The following is a 19,101-nucleotide window of genomic DNA, read 5'->3' on the forward strand; positions in this document are numbered from 1 at the left end:
GGGGGGGGGGGGGGGGGGGGGGGGGGCAGCCCTGGCGGTCGCCAAGTGGGAGTATGGGCCTTGGATATCCAGAAGGATACCTGCAAGGTGAATATAGGGTCACTGAAGGAGCCCATTAAGGCGAGGCAAGATAGGGTATGGTACAGATTTTAAAGAGGTCATGTGAATAAATGGGGAAAAGTTAACCCAAAGTGATTGAAGCAGGGGGATCTGATGACTTTTCCAAATGTCCATTTAAGGAGCCTCTGTGTTCTCAAAAGTGAAAATACAGTAACCCCTGACAGCTTGATCATCTAAAGAATGTATTTCTTACCTTCGATACTGTCTCATAGGTAACTATTGAGAGCTTACTGTGGATGGGCTTTGTGCCAACTTTGGAAAAGTAAAACAAATAAAACACAACTTCTGCCCAGAGAAGTTCCCCAGGCAGAGGGAAAGGCTCTAGGGTCAACATAACCACAGAACATGGTTAAGAACTGCGATGGTGGCACCCATGAACACAGTGGGATTAGGGAGGTGGGTCAGAGGAGGGTACAGGGAAAAAGTACCTGCCCATATTCTTAAGCTGTAAACTGCTGAGTTCCAAAATAAATGATCACTTCTTAGTGGACTGGACATCAGTGGCTTCTTATGCCTCCATAGTTCTCTTATAGGTGCACCTAAGAGAAGACATCCTACAGGGTTGGACTTTGCCCTCCAGGGAAACTGGGAGAGGTGAAGCCGGAAGGCTTTTCTTCTGAATGAAAGCACAAGTACCCCACCTGTTGTGGCACATAGGAATCTTTGTGTGGTTGGACACCTGGTTTCTATGTGAGGAGCTTTGTGATGAGATAACAAGGGACTGCTGTTGTTAGAAATGATATTTTGTTCTAGAGATTGCTCAGAAAGTAGAGACCCTGAACATGGAATTTTCGTAGCTAGGTTATCTAAGAGGATTGAGGATTTAAAAAGTGGCAGCAAATGGACAGATCAGAAAAGACAGAGAGTCTGAGTTGGATACCATGGAATCATCTTTATATGAAGATCTTTTAATAAGTCTTTGAAAATATAGAACATGTATTTGAACCATTCCCCTGACAATCGACTAAAGGTTCCTTGCTGGAGAAGTGTTGACAGTATTTACTAAATAATATTATGAATGATGTCTGACATGTTAGGCTAAGTAGTTCTGAGAGGTGTAAACTGTGGAATATTTATTTTAAATTCTCTACTAAAACAATGACACCTTTACTAACCGTTATATTTCAATGCTGCCAGAACATTTTTCTATCATGTTTGTTGTGACAATGCATTACACGTTTTAAAAACTCATAAATTCAGAGTTCTTTTTTGGTTTATTGAAGCAAGTCAAAGAATGCATGTTAGCCAGAAAATCAAGAAGGTAAGAATAACACCTTAGTCTGTAAAGCCAGCATGTTTTTCCATCATTGTCAGATTCTTTTGGGGGGGGGAGAGGGGCATATTGTTTTGTAGGTCTGTCCATTCTGAATCTCTGTACTCTGTTAATTTTATTTAACATTAACTTACATGGTACTCATTAGGCACCAAGCACTGTTCTGAAGCACTTCACAATGATTAACTGATTTGGTCCTCACGTGAGCCCTATGAGGCAAGTACTATTATCCTTATTTTATAGACTGGGAAACTGAGGTGCAGAGAGGTTGATTGTCTTGATCAAGGTCACGGGTCACATGACTAGAAAGTGCCAGAGCTGGGATTTGAGACCAGGCAATCCAACTCCCATACTTGCACGCCTAGCCACCCCCTTATGCAGTCTCCCCCCAAGACTGTGCTTCATTTGCCAGAGTATTTGGTGAAGGAGGCCTGTGTTTGTTACGGAATTGTTAACTGCCCTGTAGGCTGTAGTTAGTTTTTACTCCAAAAGCAGGGAATCTATTCAAGCATAAATTCACATCCCTTGAATCCTTATTCTAAAGGAATGTCCAACGTGGTGCTGACGGGACACTCCTAAGGCTGTTTCAGCCAACCCTTTTAGATAAGGGAAAAGGTTACATACAGGCCAAGTGGAGCTTAACTCAGAGTAGCTGAGAAGAGCCCTCAACAAAAGAGAAGCCTGATGGATCTGGATGATGGAGCGAGGCGTGGAGACCCAGATGCCAACCATGTGCCTTACTCCCAGAATAGACATCTAGAAGCTCTTCAAACAGGAAGTGTTTGTTTGCATGCCTGTGCGTGTCTAGTGTTCTTGTGGACTCAAAGAGATGGGAAGCTGAAAACACACCTGCCTAAAAGGAGCGGAGGGTTTACCGTAGCTGGAGAGCCCAGGCACTCGAACTGGCGCACAAACAAGACAGTGAAATAACGTGCCCAATTGAGCCAGTGTGGTAATTAGACGTGAGGCCAACCTATAATAAGGCGCTAATTGTGCAGACCAGGCATCAAGGGCGAGAGGTAAAGAGCTGCTGCTAGCCACTAGCAGGCAACAATGACATTACAGAGGTGGAGTAAATCTGTCCCACCTAACCGTGGTTAATTAAAGCAATAAAAGCCAGTTACGGAAGAGCTTGGGGCGATGCTGAGTCCATGGTGCTGAAGTTGCAGAGTGCTCTTAAAAGCCCAGCAGGGGAACATCTTCTTCCCAGTCTCAAAGAGAGGTAGCCAAGTGTGAGGCCTTTACCTTTTTCACAATTAGCCGGGCATCGCAGAAAAGCAAAAGCCAGTGACTCTTTTCCCTATAGATCTGTTTCCTTTAAACACTTTGATTTGTCCTGCCTGTGCCTTGGCTTGTCGGTGGCTGTCTTGCTTTTCCAGAAATTACAACCGTAATTACAGTGGTAGAAAAATTGATAGGACTACATGGGTAAAGCTTATTCTCATTTAGAGAAACGGCCTTCACGTGTGCTTCATTTTGAGAGGGTAGCAGGGTGCTTCTTACGCCTTTCATTAGGGCATGTGTGAAAAAGGGGGAGGGTCACATATTCTAATGAGCAAATCTGGAAATACTTAAACACACATACACATGCTAATAGCCCCAGAATCCAAAACGAAATGGAGGAGTGAAGTCTGGATATTGACCTGCTGGAGGGTGGGGAGAGAAGTAAATTCCATGTTGCCTCTAGTTTCTTCCTGTTTTTGCACGTTTTTAATCACTTGCTTTCCTCTTTGGAAGCAGATTTCCAGAGACAAATGGCCAGGTTATTCCTGGCTTTCAAATGTAAAGGTAAGAAGGCCCCAGTTCCCTCTCTCGCCTAATTCAGTTATCCATCCAAGAAATGGCAGGAAATACCAGGAAAACTCCATCTTTTCATGGTCTCCTCCAAACTGTAACCTTCCTGGTATGTAGAAATTTGGCAGTTGAACTCTGGATTTTTCTGGGCTACCTGAGACATGAATTTCTCCTGGTCAGGGTCTGTGGGGACAGAATCCCTTTGTGGGGGGGGGATTACATATCTCACCTTAGAAAAATAAGCCTAGTGGGACAGTTGCAATGCTGGCCACAATTCTATTGCAGTAACTTGACTTGGCAATGGACAAAGCGTACGTTTCTAAACTGAGAAATAGCAGAAAATCTAGAAGGGCAAGATGATTAGGAAGATAATGATCTATCAGTGCAAAGACTACTGGGTATCTATTCTGGTGATCTGGGCTTTGCCACAGATCATTTTTTGTGATTTTGAGCAAGTCTATTAGCTGTTCTGAGCTTCATTTTACCCTCAGATGTGTATCTTACCAGATGGTAAAGCTCAAAACTGATCCTGGATATACATATACTTAAACAATGAAAAATGGTCCTACTTCACTTTAAAGGTTTCTCTCTCTTACCACTTTATAATATTTGATACATTTAGGTAGTGCTTTTTCCACTCCGAAAAAAAAAAATTAAGTGAATTTACAAAAGGAAATGGTAATTGATTGAAAAACTGAGCATGCTCAGGAAAATGGCTGACAGTTATTGGTGGATTTCTTTCTGTATATGAACAAAGAACAGGGACAGGAAGTTAAGGGATGCTTTTGGTAAACGCATAAAATCCAAGAAATTAACAAAGAAATTATTGAATTTGTTCATGGGAACAGAGGAGTCAGAATCTCAACCCTGCAAGGGATCTTAGCATGCAGCTCAGTCTTCCCTCGTTTTATAGATGAGGCCACTGAGGCCCAGGGAGGCCGACTGTCTGGCCAGAAATAAGGAGGTAGTGGCCACAGGAGGGGGAGTAGAATTGTGGCCTCCCGACTCCAAGCCCAGTCTGTATTCACTTAGCACTAGCCTCCCTTCTGTCCCCAAAGCCCTCAAAGAGATGTCAGAGAGTCTGTTGCCTGGGAGGCAGGGGCTGAGGACGTGGACAGCCCTGTTCCTTGGTCCCAAGCTCTTCCCAAGACTCCGCTCTGGTGTGGCACCTACAGGTTCCTGGGGTGAGTGGCATCAGCAGGGATCTAAAGCTAAACGGCTTCCCTTCTTGCTCCTGGTGCTTTTGCCGTAACTGGTTCTCTTGCTCTCCCCTCGCTCTTCTCTCAGATCCCTCCAAGGACCTTCTGCTTTTAGTCCCTAAAAAAGCCAAGCGCTTGCCTGGGTGATGTCACAGTGGCTGCATGTCTGCACATGGCACAATGTGGGGGCAGGTGCCATTTTCAGCACCCTCAGATGGGACCCTTTGCTGGCTGGTCTCTGCCTAGCATGGGTGGGCTCTGTCTCCGAAGAAACAGCGTGCTGGAACTTGGCCCCCCAATAAGCATTCTCCAACAGAAGCAGATTTTAGGGACTCAGCCCTAGGGTGACTGTCCCCTCTGAAGCTTCACATCCCCCCTGCTTCCTAGGTTAAGGCAGGATCAGTCCTTCCAAATGTTGGCTGGTGTTCAACCAGGGCCCCACCTTAGAAGACAGAATGCTTAAGTTCAGGCCTGTGGCCTGTGAACGCTGCCGCGCGTGGCCCGTCCACTAGCGCCATCTCCGCATAACCACAAGTGGGCAAGAGAGCCAAATGGTAAGTAACCCAAGGTCATGGCGGAGGCACCGACGCACCTTTCCCTTTTGTTTTCTGGTTACGGGGCAAAATTAATGGTTGCAGTGAGGAGTAAAAAGCAGGCTCTGGAACGAAAGCAGGCTGGGGAGTGTACCCTGTCTCCACGGCTGCTTCGAACTATGAACTTAGGCAAATCTCTCCGTGCCTCAGTTGCCTCTTCTCAAAAAGGGGATAGGAAAGCCAGGGTTTATATCTACAAAATAGAGCAGATGTGATGATCAAAGAGGAGGAGATGTGTCTAGTGCACAGCGCAGTGCCTGGCAGGTAGTAGACACCCAGGAAGAATGGGGGCCCCACTCGTACATTCAGCATACCCCCACTGTGCCAGGAGCCTACCCTGCCAGAGGCCAGTGCACCTGATGAGGAAGGGTTCACATACTGTGAGAGTAACACATTCATTGAAGAGCCGTATTGAAGGTAGCTGGGTTGGTGATACATTGTTACCCTTGGAAAGATACTGTTGCTGGGTTGCAGACTTCTGGAAGGAGAGGAGTTCATGTAGGGAGATGGCTGCACAGGCCAGTGGCAGATACCGTCCGCTACACTGAGGAGGGAAGTGAGTCCCCTCTCTAAAGATTTTGTGGAACTTCGGCTCACTCCTTGAGCTTCATTCCTGTACTCATCTAGAGAACAGGCTGGACTGGAGTTCGCAGTCTCTTTCTGGAAGGCCGAGTGTTTGAGGGCCAGCGTGTGTAAGGTAGTCTGGGGGGGTGTCGTGATCCGTGGAAGAGGCAGCTGCCAGAAGTCAGTCAAATGGCTCAGAGAAGAAAGAAAAAAAAATTTTTTTTTCTTCAAAGAACAGGTACAATCGGTTTCCAGGAGCTAGAGGAAGGGATGTCTGTTTAGAGTCCAATGCTTGGGTTTTTCAAAAGAATTCACACATCTTAGAGGTGTAGTCCTTCCCAGTCACTTTAGAGACGAAGCCGGCAAAGCGAAGTTGAAGTGACTTTTCCTCAGGTCCACCATCTGTGTGAGGGAGTAGGAAGCAGAACTCGTGTTTCCGGCTTGGTCATGCCTCCCCTCCCGCTCTGGGGAAAAAAAGAAAGTCATGTGCTGTGCTCAGGCTGTGGTCTATGGTGGCAAACAGAGCTGGTTTTGAGTCCTGGCCTTACCACTCCCTTGTTCTGTATGACCTTGGGAGTGTTCCCCCAAGGCTTCTGCACCGCACTGGGTTGAGGTGTAAGAAGGTCGAGGTGCTGGGTTGTTGTAAGAATTACAATGAGCTGCTTTACCTAAGTTCTCAATCGTCGTAGGCATCTGGTTCACGTTGGTGCCCATCTCCATTCCTGGAGACAGCACGGCATGTTTTGTCTAAAACTTTCAGACAAAGTCTCAAATGGACTTTCCTCAGACCTAAGATGGTCTTTTAGGTTTCCTGCAGCTCTAAAATTCTGACCCAAATAGTGATTGATTTTTTTTTTTTAACCAGTTCATCTTACGCATGGGCTTGTTTTAAGTCTCATTAATTTTCCTCATTGTTACAACATATCGTGAAGTACACCTATAAAAGGGGGAAGTAGAGTGTGTTACCCAAACGAGTGTTGTTTCTACTGATCCCCAGTGTGTGTGACCTATATTATGGCATTCTCTGTGCGGGAGTGATGTAAGAGAGAAGTGAAGTTTCGAAGCCCACAGCCAAGAAAGAATTCTTGAGACATCTTTGGTGCAAAAGGGGGGTTTTAATAAAGCACTGGGCAGACCCGTGGGCAGAAAGAGCTGCCCCGGGGTCATGAGGAGTGGCCCATCAGATACCTTCAAGTTGGGGGGGCGGTGGTCAGGGATAGTGTAAGCCTCTGTTTTGGAAACACGGTTTGCAGGATCCTGAGGGGGCTAGCTCTTGTTAGGAAAGGTCATTTATTACTGTTTAGTAGAAACTCAGTCATGAGACCCTTCAGATGTATATCGGTGGGTCGTACGCTTGGGGGATGATTGCCAACATGTATCTTGGGGAGTAGAGATAAGGGAAGTTTCCAAAGGAATTTTTATGTTGATGTAAACTTACAGGATGCTGGGAGTTGGACTAAGATGGCCTTTTGCCGTTAGCAAAGTGTCAACATTGAGGCAGTTGAGTCCCTAGAGGAAGGTCACTCTGCCTGTTCCAAGGACTTGTCAGTGGGCTGTAGGTAGTAAGGAAATTTAATAATTTCTCCTCTGCCTTTGTTTCCCACATCAGGTGTGTCTTTTTTTAGTAGATTTAGAAAGTTAGGAGGTGGTGAACTGGCTAGTTGTGGTACAGTAGTCCGTCGTCGTAGGTGGGAGAGTTGTTGGCGTCCATGAGCTGTCCAAATGAAGGCCTGCTGTTAGAAGTCTGAGTGTGCGCATGAGTCTGTCTTATCAGAAGGTGGCCGGTTAGGAGGCCGGAAGGGAAATTTAACTTACAACCCCTATCTGATTTTCTCGGTGAACCTTATTGTCTATAGGGTTTGGTTAGGGGGTGTGATGTTTTAATTTTTACTTTTACTTTTTTTCTTTTTTTTTTTTTTTAGTGTTTTTTGGAAGGTGGAATATGTCAGAAGACAAGAGACAGGCAGAGCAGGACAGACCCTCCTGCAGAGGGAGGAATCACTTGTCGGTAGAGATCTTCTAAGCAGGCCAGGGCATTCTGCCTGCCTGGACGCCTTCCTCCACGGGCGGGTTGTGATGTAGATGATATGGCACCTTTCCTTTGAACCACACCCTTACCTTTTAGAAAAAAAGTTCAGTGACTCATTCTTTCTTTTTTTTTTTAAACGAAATATTTCAAACATAGTGATTCATGGTTCATTCTTTCTTTTTCTGAGAACCCTCTAAAAATGGGTATAAAATTTACAATCCTTTGAGGTCCTTACACGAATTAAATTAAGAGAATTGTAGCTCAGATAAATTGGTTTTCTGCTTCTCCAGATGCCTTTCTAAAGCTTCTAGGGCATGGACCATTTATTTATCTTTGAAGTTGTGGGGCTGGCATTTGAATGCTTTTCAGTCTATCACTCTGAAATGTGAGAAGTTCTAAAAGAGGCAAACACCATATTTTTGAGACAGTAGAATTGAAACCATAGAAGGTTATTGATAGACTCATTAAGATGAATTTCAATTGAGAAAAATGATAGAAATACCAGAAAAGATGCTTCCTTCTTTCAGGGGACCTTTTAAGTGATTGTGTAAGGGTAGACCGAGTTCTTTAACTGTAGTAAAAATTAGTCCAGGTGAGAATTCAATGTTCAGGGCAAGTTTAAGAGGATACCAGACCAGCGCCCCCCCCCAACAGCAATTCAGCATACTACTAGATTTATTAAAATGTTAACTATTCACCTGAAACAAATGTTGACCCAAGTCAAAAGCCTCCAATTTAAGGATTTCTACTACTTCGCTAACAACGTTCATGACCTCGGCTAAGGAGCTGATGAAATCGAGTTGAACTATAGATGAACTGTATGTTCCTCCTACTAGGGACCCAGAAAGTTGAATCCTTAAAAAACTTTTTTTTTTTTTGAGTATTTGGATGACCTTCGTCTCTAAGCCAAGGGGAAATAATTGCACCTGATTGAGTTTATTCAACCAGTCTGTGTACAGATATTTCATACAGGTTGGGTGTGTTAATACCACTTTAAGCTGTACAGTCCCCAAAACCTACTTCCATGCTGTGTGTGAATGCATGTGTGGATGTGAGAATGTGAGTGGGTGTGGGGTCTTCGGAAAGTAATCTTCACAAAGTACTTTGAGATGCTTCTAAGGATTTTAGATCTAGCTGAAGTAATGGGGACTTCGGGATAGGATCTTATGTCGGGAAAGCCAGTGACGTTGGCAGTCTGAGAGGATCTGCGGTCCCTGGGACACTTGCTGGTTGGAGAACCGTGGAGTGGGGGCGGGGAGGGGGGGCTCTAATACACCCAATACAGATCTTGTATGTTTTATGTGATGGCTTTGACCCTGCACATGAAGCCTGGCCTTTGGGTCAGTGTTCTTAGGGCAGGTGATGGATTTGTAAGGATTGGCCCCTCATTGAACAAATGCTAAGTAACAACAGGGCCTGGCTCTGGATTCTTGCCACCGCCAATGGTCAACACTTGGCTCGGCATCCAGCCTGGCCAGCCTGCTGATGGGCCTCAGTGCGATGGGACCTGTGAGCTTGGTCGTAGCATCACCCTTTCAAACCCCTTTGTATTGCTCAGCCGTGGATAGGCAGCGTGGAAATTGAGTCATGAGTGCTTACCACAGAGCCAACCCAGTACCCCAAACCCAGGGGCTTGTAGGGCCCAGACTGCATTTCACTAAGTACAGGTGCGTCTGCATGTCTGGGTTAATGGAAGGGCACACTTGCGGTCAGGCATAATGAAGCATGGGAGTTAGAGACCTGGAGGCATTTCGCTTTGCTCTTGTTTTAGAAAATTATCACTACTTTCAGTCACTTCTCGGTTTTTTGCTTCTGAAACTCTGAGAAGGAAGACTAGATGATTTCCTTAGGATTCCCACCTGCTCAGATAGCACAGAGCACAGGTCATTCTGACACGAGGCTGCATCTTCCTTATCATCTGGCTCACTAGCTCCGGGGAGCTCCAGGACTCCTCCAGTACCGTGAATCCTCCTGTGACTTCCTTACCCCCAGGGCTTAGTCCCTTCGCTTCTCTGGGCCTCTGTGTGCTCCCCTGCCAGGCAGAAGAAGAATGACTTCGGACATGGCTTACTAACATATGGAAAAGCCAACTCTTCTTCATGCTCCAGAACCGTTGGCCAGAACAGTACAACATAGATTACTATAATTAAAATTGCCAAATGATCCTTGTTTTCGATCTTTCTTTGGAAACAAAATGGAAGAGGAACAGAAAACCCAGTTCCACCCAACTGGAACTCTGGCCTGTTGCCTCAGCGCCTCCCCGGGCTCGTTAGCCTCTGTCTGTTTCATTTTGTCTTGTCTGTCAGTGCCAGAGCCGCCTTACCATAGCGTGACTACAGACCTTATAGCTCTGCTCAGAGACCGGGGTGCCTCCCCAGTACCTCCAAGGTGAAGTCCCAACTCACCTTGAAGCTCAAGGCCTTGTAAAACATAGCCTACATAGCATAACCCTGCCTTTAAAGCTTCATTTCCACTTAGCGCCCCCCACCTCCTGTTCCCAACACAGCCCCGGACATCCAGCCCCCGCCGACCTGCATGACCGCTTTCCCTGCCTTTGAGCAGAACGCTTCACCTGACTCCGTGCCCTGCTCAGATCCTCTCCCTTTAGATGCCCTGGCCATGAGAAAGTCTATTTATCTCACTTCTGGGCTTTTTTTTTGGGGGGGGGGGGTTGTACTCTTTGCCTCTCCGTTGTGCTGTTCATTAGAAACCTATGTGTTAGGATCATTGTGGGGTAGGTCTGTCTGATTTCTGCATCCATTCACTCAAGAAATATTGATATGAGCACCTGCTCCTGCCAGATACCAGGCTCCAACGCCAAACAAAATGGGCCTTGCAGGTTAATAGAACAAAGCAAGTAAGACGAGTCTTAGCAGATTGGGAGCCGGGAGAGGGCAATGGCAGGGCCTGAACTGGGCAGCACACACACATTATTGTCCTCGTCATCCCTTGTGTGTGAGCTCCCCCCGCGTAGTTCCTTACGCTTAGGGGCTGCTCCACGAATATGTTTTGGAATTGAATTGAACTGAAGAGAGGAGAATTTAGAGGGTCAAAAGGGCAAGGGAATGGGTGAAAGAGGTGGGGCTGGGGGGAAAACTGGAGGAGGCCGCCCCTCTGAGTGGATGAGCTGGTGGACAGGATTAAAGGTCTTGGGACCCACCAGCCTCCTTGTGTGCGCAACCCAGAGGCCTGAGCAAACAGTTCTGCCCAGCGCTCACAAGCAAGGTCTCATGTGGGGAGTCTGTCATGGGCAAAGAGTCTCTCCTCAATCCCAAGGATTGGACTTTCCCTAATTCAATATAGAAAAGGAAAAAAGGGGGCGCCTGGGTGGCACAGCGGTTAAGCGCCTGCCTTCGGCTCAGGGCGTGATCCCGGCGTTCTGGGATCGAGCCCCGCATCAGGCTCCTCTGCTATGAGCCTGCTTCTTTCTCTCCCACTCCCCCTGCTTGTGTTCCCTCTCTCGCTAGCTGTCTCTATCTCTGTCAAATAAATAAATAAAATCTTTAAAAAAAAAAAAAAAAGAAAAGGAAAAAAGGTCCACATTTGCCTCTCCTGCTGTGGTCATTAGGGGCCGAGTGAAGGGAAGGAGCACAATTTGTTCGAGGTGGGGTTTTCCCCATGGTTCTCAGACTCCGTTGGCTAATTTAAGGGACAGGTCCTTATTGGAAAGCTGCTTCCGTTGCTCTCGAGGGGCCTTGGAGTTAGACTCTTCCTCGCAGTGTGCCTTGATTGGTTTTGAGCAGGGTACTTTGAAACTCTAAAGTGTGGGTTGGAATATGAACTTGAGTTCAGTACTTGGTGTCTGACTCTGCTGAGTGTGCCCTTGTCTGGGTGCCGGCCCCGATCACAGGTTCTCTCTCACCAGCGAGGGGAAAACAGAGCTCCTCTATGCACTCTTTGGTCCCACATTGTTTGAGGATGGAACTTCCTGGTTACTTAAATAAGAGTCACAGTCCACCTACTTCACAGTCCTACTGGTGCACCCTCCACCATCAGGGTATGGCCACACCCTTGAAAGGAAGCAGACAGGGCCTCCAGACGTGGGCCTGGGATCACAAAGCTCTGGCATTTTACTCAAGCATTTGTGTAACGAACACGTACAGTAAATGGCTACTACATGCCAGGCCGTGGGCTAATGAAAAGACAGGGCTTCCAGCCCACAGGAAGTGTATGGTGGGAGAGCATAGCAGGTGTTCCCTAAAGGCCTATTACCTAAAATGAGTACCCTTCTTTTACAAGGGTTACTGTGTATAGTTTTATTTGTTTTCCAGCCCACAGCCAATTAGTGGTCATAAATGGAGAATTTGTCGGGGGGATTGGTAACTGTAGACACAGAAATGACAGTAGCCAGGGATGGAAGAGGAAGACAAAGAACCATACAAAGGAGATGTTGGAATTAGAATTCTAGTAGTCTGAACAGGCCAGCTGGTGTGAGGCCAAGAGCTCAGTGAATCTCCATGACCCCCGAGGACATCATTCCCTGATACACTCCAGTAATTGATGTTCCCGGTAATAACTAAATCATTCCGGAGGAATGGGTGGTTATTGTTCTTAAGATAGGAGGAGGTATAGAATCTTTTTTTTTTTTTGGTCTGTTTTTTATTTTACCTCCCTGTTTTATTTTTTATTTCCACCTTAACCATCCTATTGGTTAAACTGTATATCTACTCAGAAACAAGCCACAGTTACTGGGAAATTTACTTAACGCGGAAGGGTCTGTTCCTCAGTCAAGCCACACATGGCAACTTCACTCTAGTCAAGTTGTTGCCATGTGTACAATCAAGAATGAGTAATTGATTAACATTGCGGAAAAAAAAAAAAGAATGAGTAATTGACGAGAGAATACAGCCAACGAGTCTGAAATACTATGAGCGGAATGCCATCACTGGAAATACCTGGACAGGAACATGGCTCTAAAATTTATTTTCAGTGATCATCCCTATCAGAAAAGCACACCTTTTATAAGATAATTAAAGAACAGTTTGATGGAGTACACAGCTTTCAGTGATATGACCTTCGGCGGCAGATGACAGCAGGTTTTGCTGCCACAGACATGGGTGGGGCGGGGTGAGTTGTAACCACCCATCTCTGTCACACGGAGCTGTTCTGCAGGGAAAGCTGGAGCCAAGACAGATCTCACTTATCTGGTGCATAACAACCGCCTAGAACCATGGTCAGCAAACTTCTGTATAAAGCTAGAGAGTACGGCTGCCTGGCTGGCTCACTCAGTGGATTACGTAACTCCTGATCTCGGGGTCATGAGTTCGAGCCCCACATTGGGTGTAGAGATTACTTAAAAAAATAAAATCTTAAAAAAAAAAAAAAGCTAGAGGGTAAATACTTCAGTCTTTAGGCTTGCTGGTCAGTCTTTAGGCTTGCTGGTCGCACAGTCTCATCGCAACTGCTCAGCTGTGCCATTGTAATGCAAAAGCAGAGACAATACGTTTTCGAATGGCGTGGCTGTGGTCCAGTAGAACTTGATGGGTTTTGAGCCTGAGTACCCACAAATCCGTATGGCCGCAGGAGGAACCAAGAGAATGCTTGCCTGTGGAAGCTGTCAGAATGGTGAGCTTTGATCAGCTTTGGATCGTTGTGGGATTTCATGGGATTTCAGCTTTTCGTTTGTCGGCTTTTGGTTGAACGGAGCTTAGAATTGTAGCATCTGCTGGGCCCGGATCCAGTCGCAGACACCCCTGTCTGCAGGCTCCTGCTGTCCTTCCATTTGGTGCCTCAGAAGGGTATCCTTGCATCGTTCATGCCTCTAGGTTGTCACTGGCAGCACCAACTGCCATCGTCTTGTGGAGAGCACGGGTTGCTTCATTCGAAGATTCTGGTCGATGGCCTATGGGGAACCAGTGCTTTTACTCTACTTGGGATGGTTATTCCATCCGTCATGACTTCCCGTCCCTCAGCTCCCAGCCCAGTGTACCCAGCATGTGATAGTCCCTGTGTTTTTTGAGTCAAACTGCCTTTTGGCCATTAATTCTCTGCCGTCCTGAGTAAGGCCTTCGTCTTACTCTCTCATGATGAGCCTCTGCAACTTTTGACTCTAGAATGTCATTTTGAGTAGCAGTGTCTGCTCTGCCCGCTCGGCTTTCTGGACACGACCCTACTCGTCATGACTACAGCATATTCAGTCCAGACGCTCTTTCTCTGTTGGGGATGAGGGCTGGGGAGGAAGAAGGCCACAGGGTGAGGAAGGCCCAGCACCACCAGTGAAGGTTTGCCTGTGCCCTGGAGAGCCCCAGTCTCCAGAAACACACGCATGGCTGCTTGGGGATGGTTTCCTCCGCTCCGACGTGACTGGAGTGCTCAGAAGCCCGAGGATGTCACTTGCTGTGCTGTAGACTGCGCGGTGGCCTCTCCGTGGTGCCTCCACGCGGGGCGAGCCTGCCCCTGCACAGCTTCTGACCGAGCCACCAGCCTGCTGAGCGGCAGGCCGCCACGTGTGAGATAAGGAATCAGAGGAGGAAGCTCTGTACTTGCTGCGTCTCGCCGCGTCGGCCGTGGACAGATCGACTTTATGATCGATGCTGAGTTATTTCATCACTGTCTCCAGACACGCGGGCTGCAGCTGTTAGGAAGAAGGGGCGTGTTGTCAGCACTTGTTTCAGGAAGAATGGATGTCTTTCCTAGAGAGGATACACCCCATGTGTGGGGTGCATGGTGTGTGGGCTTTTACAGTCTACAGCATTCATCGTGAGCACCTCCAGCTCCCTTGAGCCTCATGCCAGCCCTGGGAGGGGGAGGCTGGGGCTGGAAGGGGGGTGTCTCCGCAGGTGAGGACACGAAGGCTTATGAAGCCCCACAGCCAGGGGTTGCGGAAACATCTTTGGACTCGTTGTCCAACATTCTCCACTTGACCCCATCACCTACAAGGAGGGCAGAACTCTGGGAGTCTCTGATTCCTGGAAAATTGACTGTTTGGGCCATAGTGCTAAAAAACTTGGTTGGTTTCAAGAACCTTCCCTATCTGGGTGGCTCTTTTGCCTTTACCATTAGCTAATGCTGTAGTAAGTTAGAAACGTCTTCCTGGTTGCCACTTAACCCTGGTCCTAGGTCACCAGTTCCTTTCCTCCTACTCATCCCTGTTAACCCCAGACAGCCTCCACGTCAGTCTCTGGGTTTGTCCTTATAGAGGCAGCGGTGTTCGTGCTGAAGAGAGTTTTCCTGGAGGGCTTGGTGCTCTGTGCCCCATCTTGTCTTTAAAGAGACCACTGGAACATATCTGTTGACACCGTCTTCGCAGTAGATGGATCCCTAGTAAACAGAGCCCTGAGTTCTAGCCCCACTTCTTTTTTTTTTTTTTTTAAGATTTTATTTATTTATTCGACAGAGATAGAGACAGCCAGCGAGAGAGGGAACACAAGCAGGGGGAGTGGGAGAGGAAGAAGCAGGCTCATAGTGGAGGAGCCCGATGTGGGGCTCGATCCCGCAATGCCAGGATCACGCCCTGAGCCGAAGGCAGACGCCCAACCGCTGTGCCACCCAGGCGCCCCTAGCCCCACTTCTAAGCCGGTGTCCTGTGTGTACGGCCACAGCCCCAGCTGCCCTGGGGCGAGGTACTGCCCACGGGAGGCTCTCTTACAGTTCCCGTCATGTGAGGGCTCTGGGCAAGGTAGTCCTGTTTCACAAAGGCTAAGTTAACGGAAGTAGGAAGAGAACTTACTTTTCCTTTTCCTTTTTTTTTTTTTTTTAAAGTAAACTCTACACCCAGAGTGGGGCTAGAACTCATGACCCTGAGATCAAGAGTCACATGCTCTACCAACTGACCCAGCCAGGTGTCCCAAGAACTCACATTTTATTTTTTTTTTTACAGTTTTTTTATATTTCTTTATTTGAGAGAGAAAGAGCAAGCTCGAGTTGGGGGGAGGGGCAGAGGGAGAAGAAGAAGCATACTCTCCACTGAGCAGGAAGCCCGATGTGGGACTCGATCCCAGAACCCTGGGATCATGACCTGCGCCAAAGGCAGATGCTTAACCAACTGAGCCACCTGGGCATCCCTCATGGCTCACTTTCGAAAGGTCATTTTGTCAAGTCTCCTTGATAACAAGACACCACCAATTGTCTGGGTCCTCTCTTCTCTCTTCCAGATGCCAGGATGGACAGAATAGCTTATGATGCTTATCCCCACCCACCACTTCCGAGACATTGAGCGGAAGCCAGAATACCTCCAGCCGGAGAAGTGTGTCCCACCTCCCCACCCCGGTCCCGTGGGAACCATGTGGTTTATCCGCGACGGCTGTGGCATTGCCTGTGCCATTGTCACCTGGTTTCTGGTCCTCTATGCGGAGTTTGTGGTCCTCTTTGTCATGCTGATTCCATCCCGAGACTACGTGTACAGCGTCATCAACGGAATCGTGTTCAACCTGCTGGCCTTCTTGGCCCTGGCTTCCCACTGCCGGGCCATGCTGACGGACCCCGTGAGTATGTCTGGGCCTGTTTTAACCAGCCCACACTCTCCTCCTCTGGCCCTGGCATGGCCGCAGCCCGCATGTTCCCCCGGACCTTGGGAGTGTGGAGAACAGGAGGGCCAGGTCTGGAGGGGGGGACGTGAACTCAGGCCCCCCGAGGGGACGCCATCTGTGCCACAGCCTCTCTGTCTTGGTTGGATGATCCTGTATGTACACTGGAATGTACATTAGCGGAACATGCTACGGAGGGGTTTGGCCTAGGGGAACCCTAGCCTCTCGTTCGCTCGAAAGGCGCAGTCAGATAACCGTGGAGACTGGGGCAGATCATCAGAGTGGAAAGCATGCTGGGGGGTTGGCTGAGGGCGGGGCTTCCCAGCGAAGGCAGGACTGCAGCGAGGTGCTCTTGAAATTAAAGCCATATCCAATTCCAGGAACCTGCACGGAAATGGCCTTCACTTTGTTTGGGCGAGGCTCATCTTTTCCTGAAAAGCTGGACAAGCCTGTTTCAGGCAGCAGCAAGTGCCTCTTGGTGAATATCTGGGGGTAAAGTGGTGGTGTTCTGCCTGATGACTTAGCTAAATCTACCAAGCTGTGCAAGTGGCTATTGAGTGTCGTGTACCCTGATATTAAACCCTCCGTTCCTGTTCATTATCTGGTATGGGAAAAGCGAGAGTGCGTGATTTGATAAAGACCTCCTGTGGCTTAATTGTTTGCGTGCGGAGGACAAGTATGTTGAAATTAAGAGAGGGAAAGCACCGCTATGGGCCGTGGCCCTGGCCACCCAGACTCTGTTTCTGTGAGCCCCAGGGACAGCAAAATAGACACCGTGGGTCCTGGGCTCGTTCCCTCCTCGATGGGCTCCACTTCCTACCGGTTCAGGCGGTGGGTTGTTAATCCATCCCGAGGGAGAGAAGCTTTCCCAGCTCGATTACATGTCCGCAGTCGGTCCAGAGAGCACCTCTTCCCCCGCCCGTGCCGGCACCGTTGGTGGGGTCATTGATCAGCCGAGCCCTGAAGGGCCTGACGTGCAGGTTTCCCCCACTGTCTGAAAAGGAGAGCGTTGCTGTGAAACCTTTCATGAGCCGAAACGACATCAAGCAAAGAAGTGATTCGCATTTTGTAAAAGCGAACGTCCTCTTCGGATTTCTGTCCGTTGGCCGAAACAGGTACTAACGTGGGTCTTTCATAAAAGTGAGGTGACATAATGCAAATGTCGGGAAGCAGCGGGGGGAACCTGTACGTGGTTCCCACCAGAGTGTGCTCCGTCTGGAGAAGACAGGTGAGGCCAGCCCCATGCAATGAAGGCTGTGGCAGAGGAAAGCCCGGGTTGCTGTGGAATAACAAGGGAGGCGGTGTGAACCAGTCTAGACGACAACGGCTGCTGGGTGGCGCGCTGGCCAGGGTTGCGAGAGCAGCGTCTGTTGGCAGGGGAAGTGGCGGGTGGTGGGGCAAGAAGACACTGACAGCAGGCCAGGCAGAGAGAGCAGCGGGCACACAGGCGTGTGGCCCCTCGAGACACCTGGGAGCTATGTGGGATGCTGGGAACTGAGGAGGAGAATGGGTTTGGGTGGCAGTTGGATGACAAGGGGCAGTCCAGAGCCCCTGAGGATTTTGAGTAAAAGAGTGGCAAGACCCAGTTGTCATTTTACGGGGATCACGCTGGCAGCCCTGAGGAAGAGCCTGGGGGCCCTGATGAGTGGGACAAAGTGAGTGCCTCCTAAGTGAGAGGGCATTTCTTTTTTCTTTTTTTTTTTTAAGATTTTATTTATTTGAGAGAGAGATAGTGAGAGCACAAGCAGGGAGGAGAGGGAGAAGCAGACTCCTCTGCTGAGCAGGGAGCCCCATGTGGGGCTTGATCCCCAGAACCCTGAGATCATGACCCGAGCTGAAGGCAGCCGCTTAACCGACTGAGCCACCCAGGCGCCCCGTGAGAGGGCCTTTCTGAGCAATGGAGACAGCTGTGAGCAAGACAGACCAGAATCCCTGCCTCCTTGGAGCTCACGTCCTAGCGCAGGGGGTCAGGCAGTGAAGACATGAGTGAGCAAACAAGGTGATTTCAAACAGTGATAAGTATTTTAGAGACAACTGAAGAGTGTGATCGGGGGGATGTGATTTTTCTGGGCTGCAAGGGGGCCTACTTTAGCTCCAGGGGACTTGAGAAGAGCTGTGAGCAGTGCCATTGAAGCTGAGACCTAAATGACATGGAGCTGTGAGTCAGGCAAATGAAGCCCTGAGGACAGAGCCTTCCAGGAAGAGGAGAGAGTAGGTGCAAAGGCCCAGAGGTAGGCATGTGCTTGGCGTATTTGGGGAACAGGACTAAGACCGGGGTGACCGCCGTGTGGTGAGGGGAGCAAGAGGAGCTGGAAGAGGTGGCTAGGACTGCAGAAGCTAGATCGTTCAGGGCCTTTAGGGCCTCGTGAGAGCGTTGCTCTTTACTCTCAATGCTGTGGGAAGCCATCGGAGAGGCATGACATGACCTGATTTTTCAAAAGAGAGTGCCTCATGCTTGTAATGGGGATTTGAGATGGAGCAGAGACCCAGGAGGATTAGAGGGATGGCAGTGGCCCACACATGACATGGTTGGTGGCTCAGACCAAAGTGGGAGCAGTGAAGCTGGATGGAACCTATTGGACTTGGAGTGTGTTTTAAGCCACTAATTCTCAAACCTGGCTGCACATTAGACTCCCTTAGGGAGCTTTGAAGAAGTACGGATGCCTGGGCCCCAGCCCCAGAGATTCTGCTCTGATTGGTTTGGGGTAGAGCCCTGGGTATCGGGGTGCTTAAAGCTCCCAGGCGTCCTCTCTGTTCAGCCAGGTCTGAGAACCACTATCCCGCAGGGCCGACAGAATGGAGAGGGACTAGAGAGCGTGCCTTCCAGCGTCTTGGCTTGAGCAGCTAGGGGATTGCTGGTGCCGTTTATTAAATGGGAGAGTCGAGAACAGATTTTGGAGAGAAATCAAGGCTTCTGTTCCGGCCAACTGTGTCTGTATTACACGTAAGCAGAGATGCCAGGTGGGCAGTAGAGAACCAGGTTTAGGGCTGGCGGAGGGTCAGGATCAGACAGCGTCGTGCAAGGTCGTTGGTGTCTAGAAGGCACATGAGTCAGGGAACTGGA

General features: G+C 48.6%; 1 protein-coding gene across 4 annotated transcripts in view; it reads left to right on the forward strand.

Annotated features, from left to right (window-relative positions):
• ZDHHC3 (zinc finger DHHC-type palmitoyltransferase 3) overlaps positions 1-19,101 on the forward strand; it is a 54,357-nt gene that overhangs the window by 898 nt on the left and 34,358 nt on the right. For 2 of the 4 annotated variants that reach the window (XM_040628936.1, XM_040628938.1), the window contains exon 2: positions 15,666-15,995. In XM_040628936.1, coding sequence (XP_040484870.1) covers positions 15,690-15,995 — 306 coding nt within the window. In that variant the 5' untranslated portion in view covers positions 15,666-15,689. Of the gene's footprint in view, positions 1-4,800; positions 4,941-15,665; positions 16,000-16,417; positions 16,516-19,101 lie in introns of those variants that run through there. The other 2 variants (XM_040628939.1, XM_040628937.1) reach the window with 2 other exon arrangements.

The sequence above is a fragment of the Ursus maritimus genome, unplaced genomic scaffold, assembly GCF_017311325.1.
Source record: "Ursus maritimus isolate PB19 unplaced genomic scaffold, ASM1731132v1 scaffold_14, whole genome shotgun sequence".
NCBI lineage: Eukaryota > Metazoa > Chordata > Mammalia > Carnivora > Ursidae > Ursus > Ursus maritimus.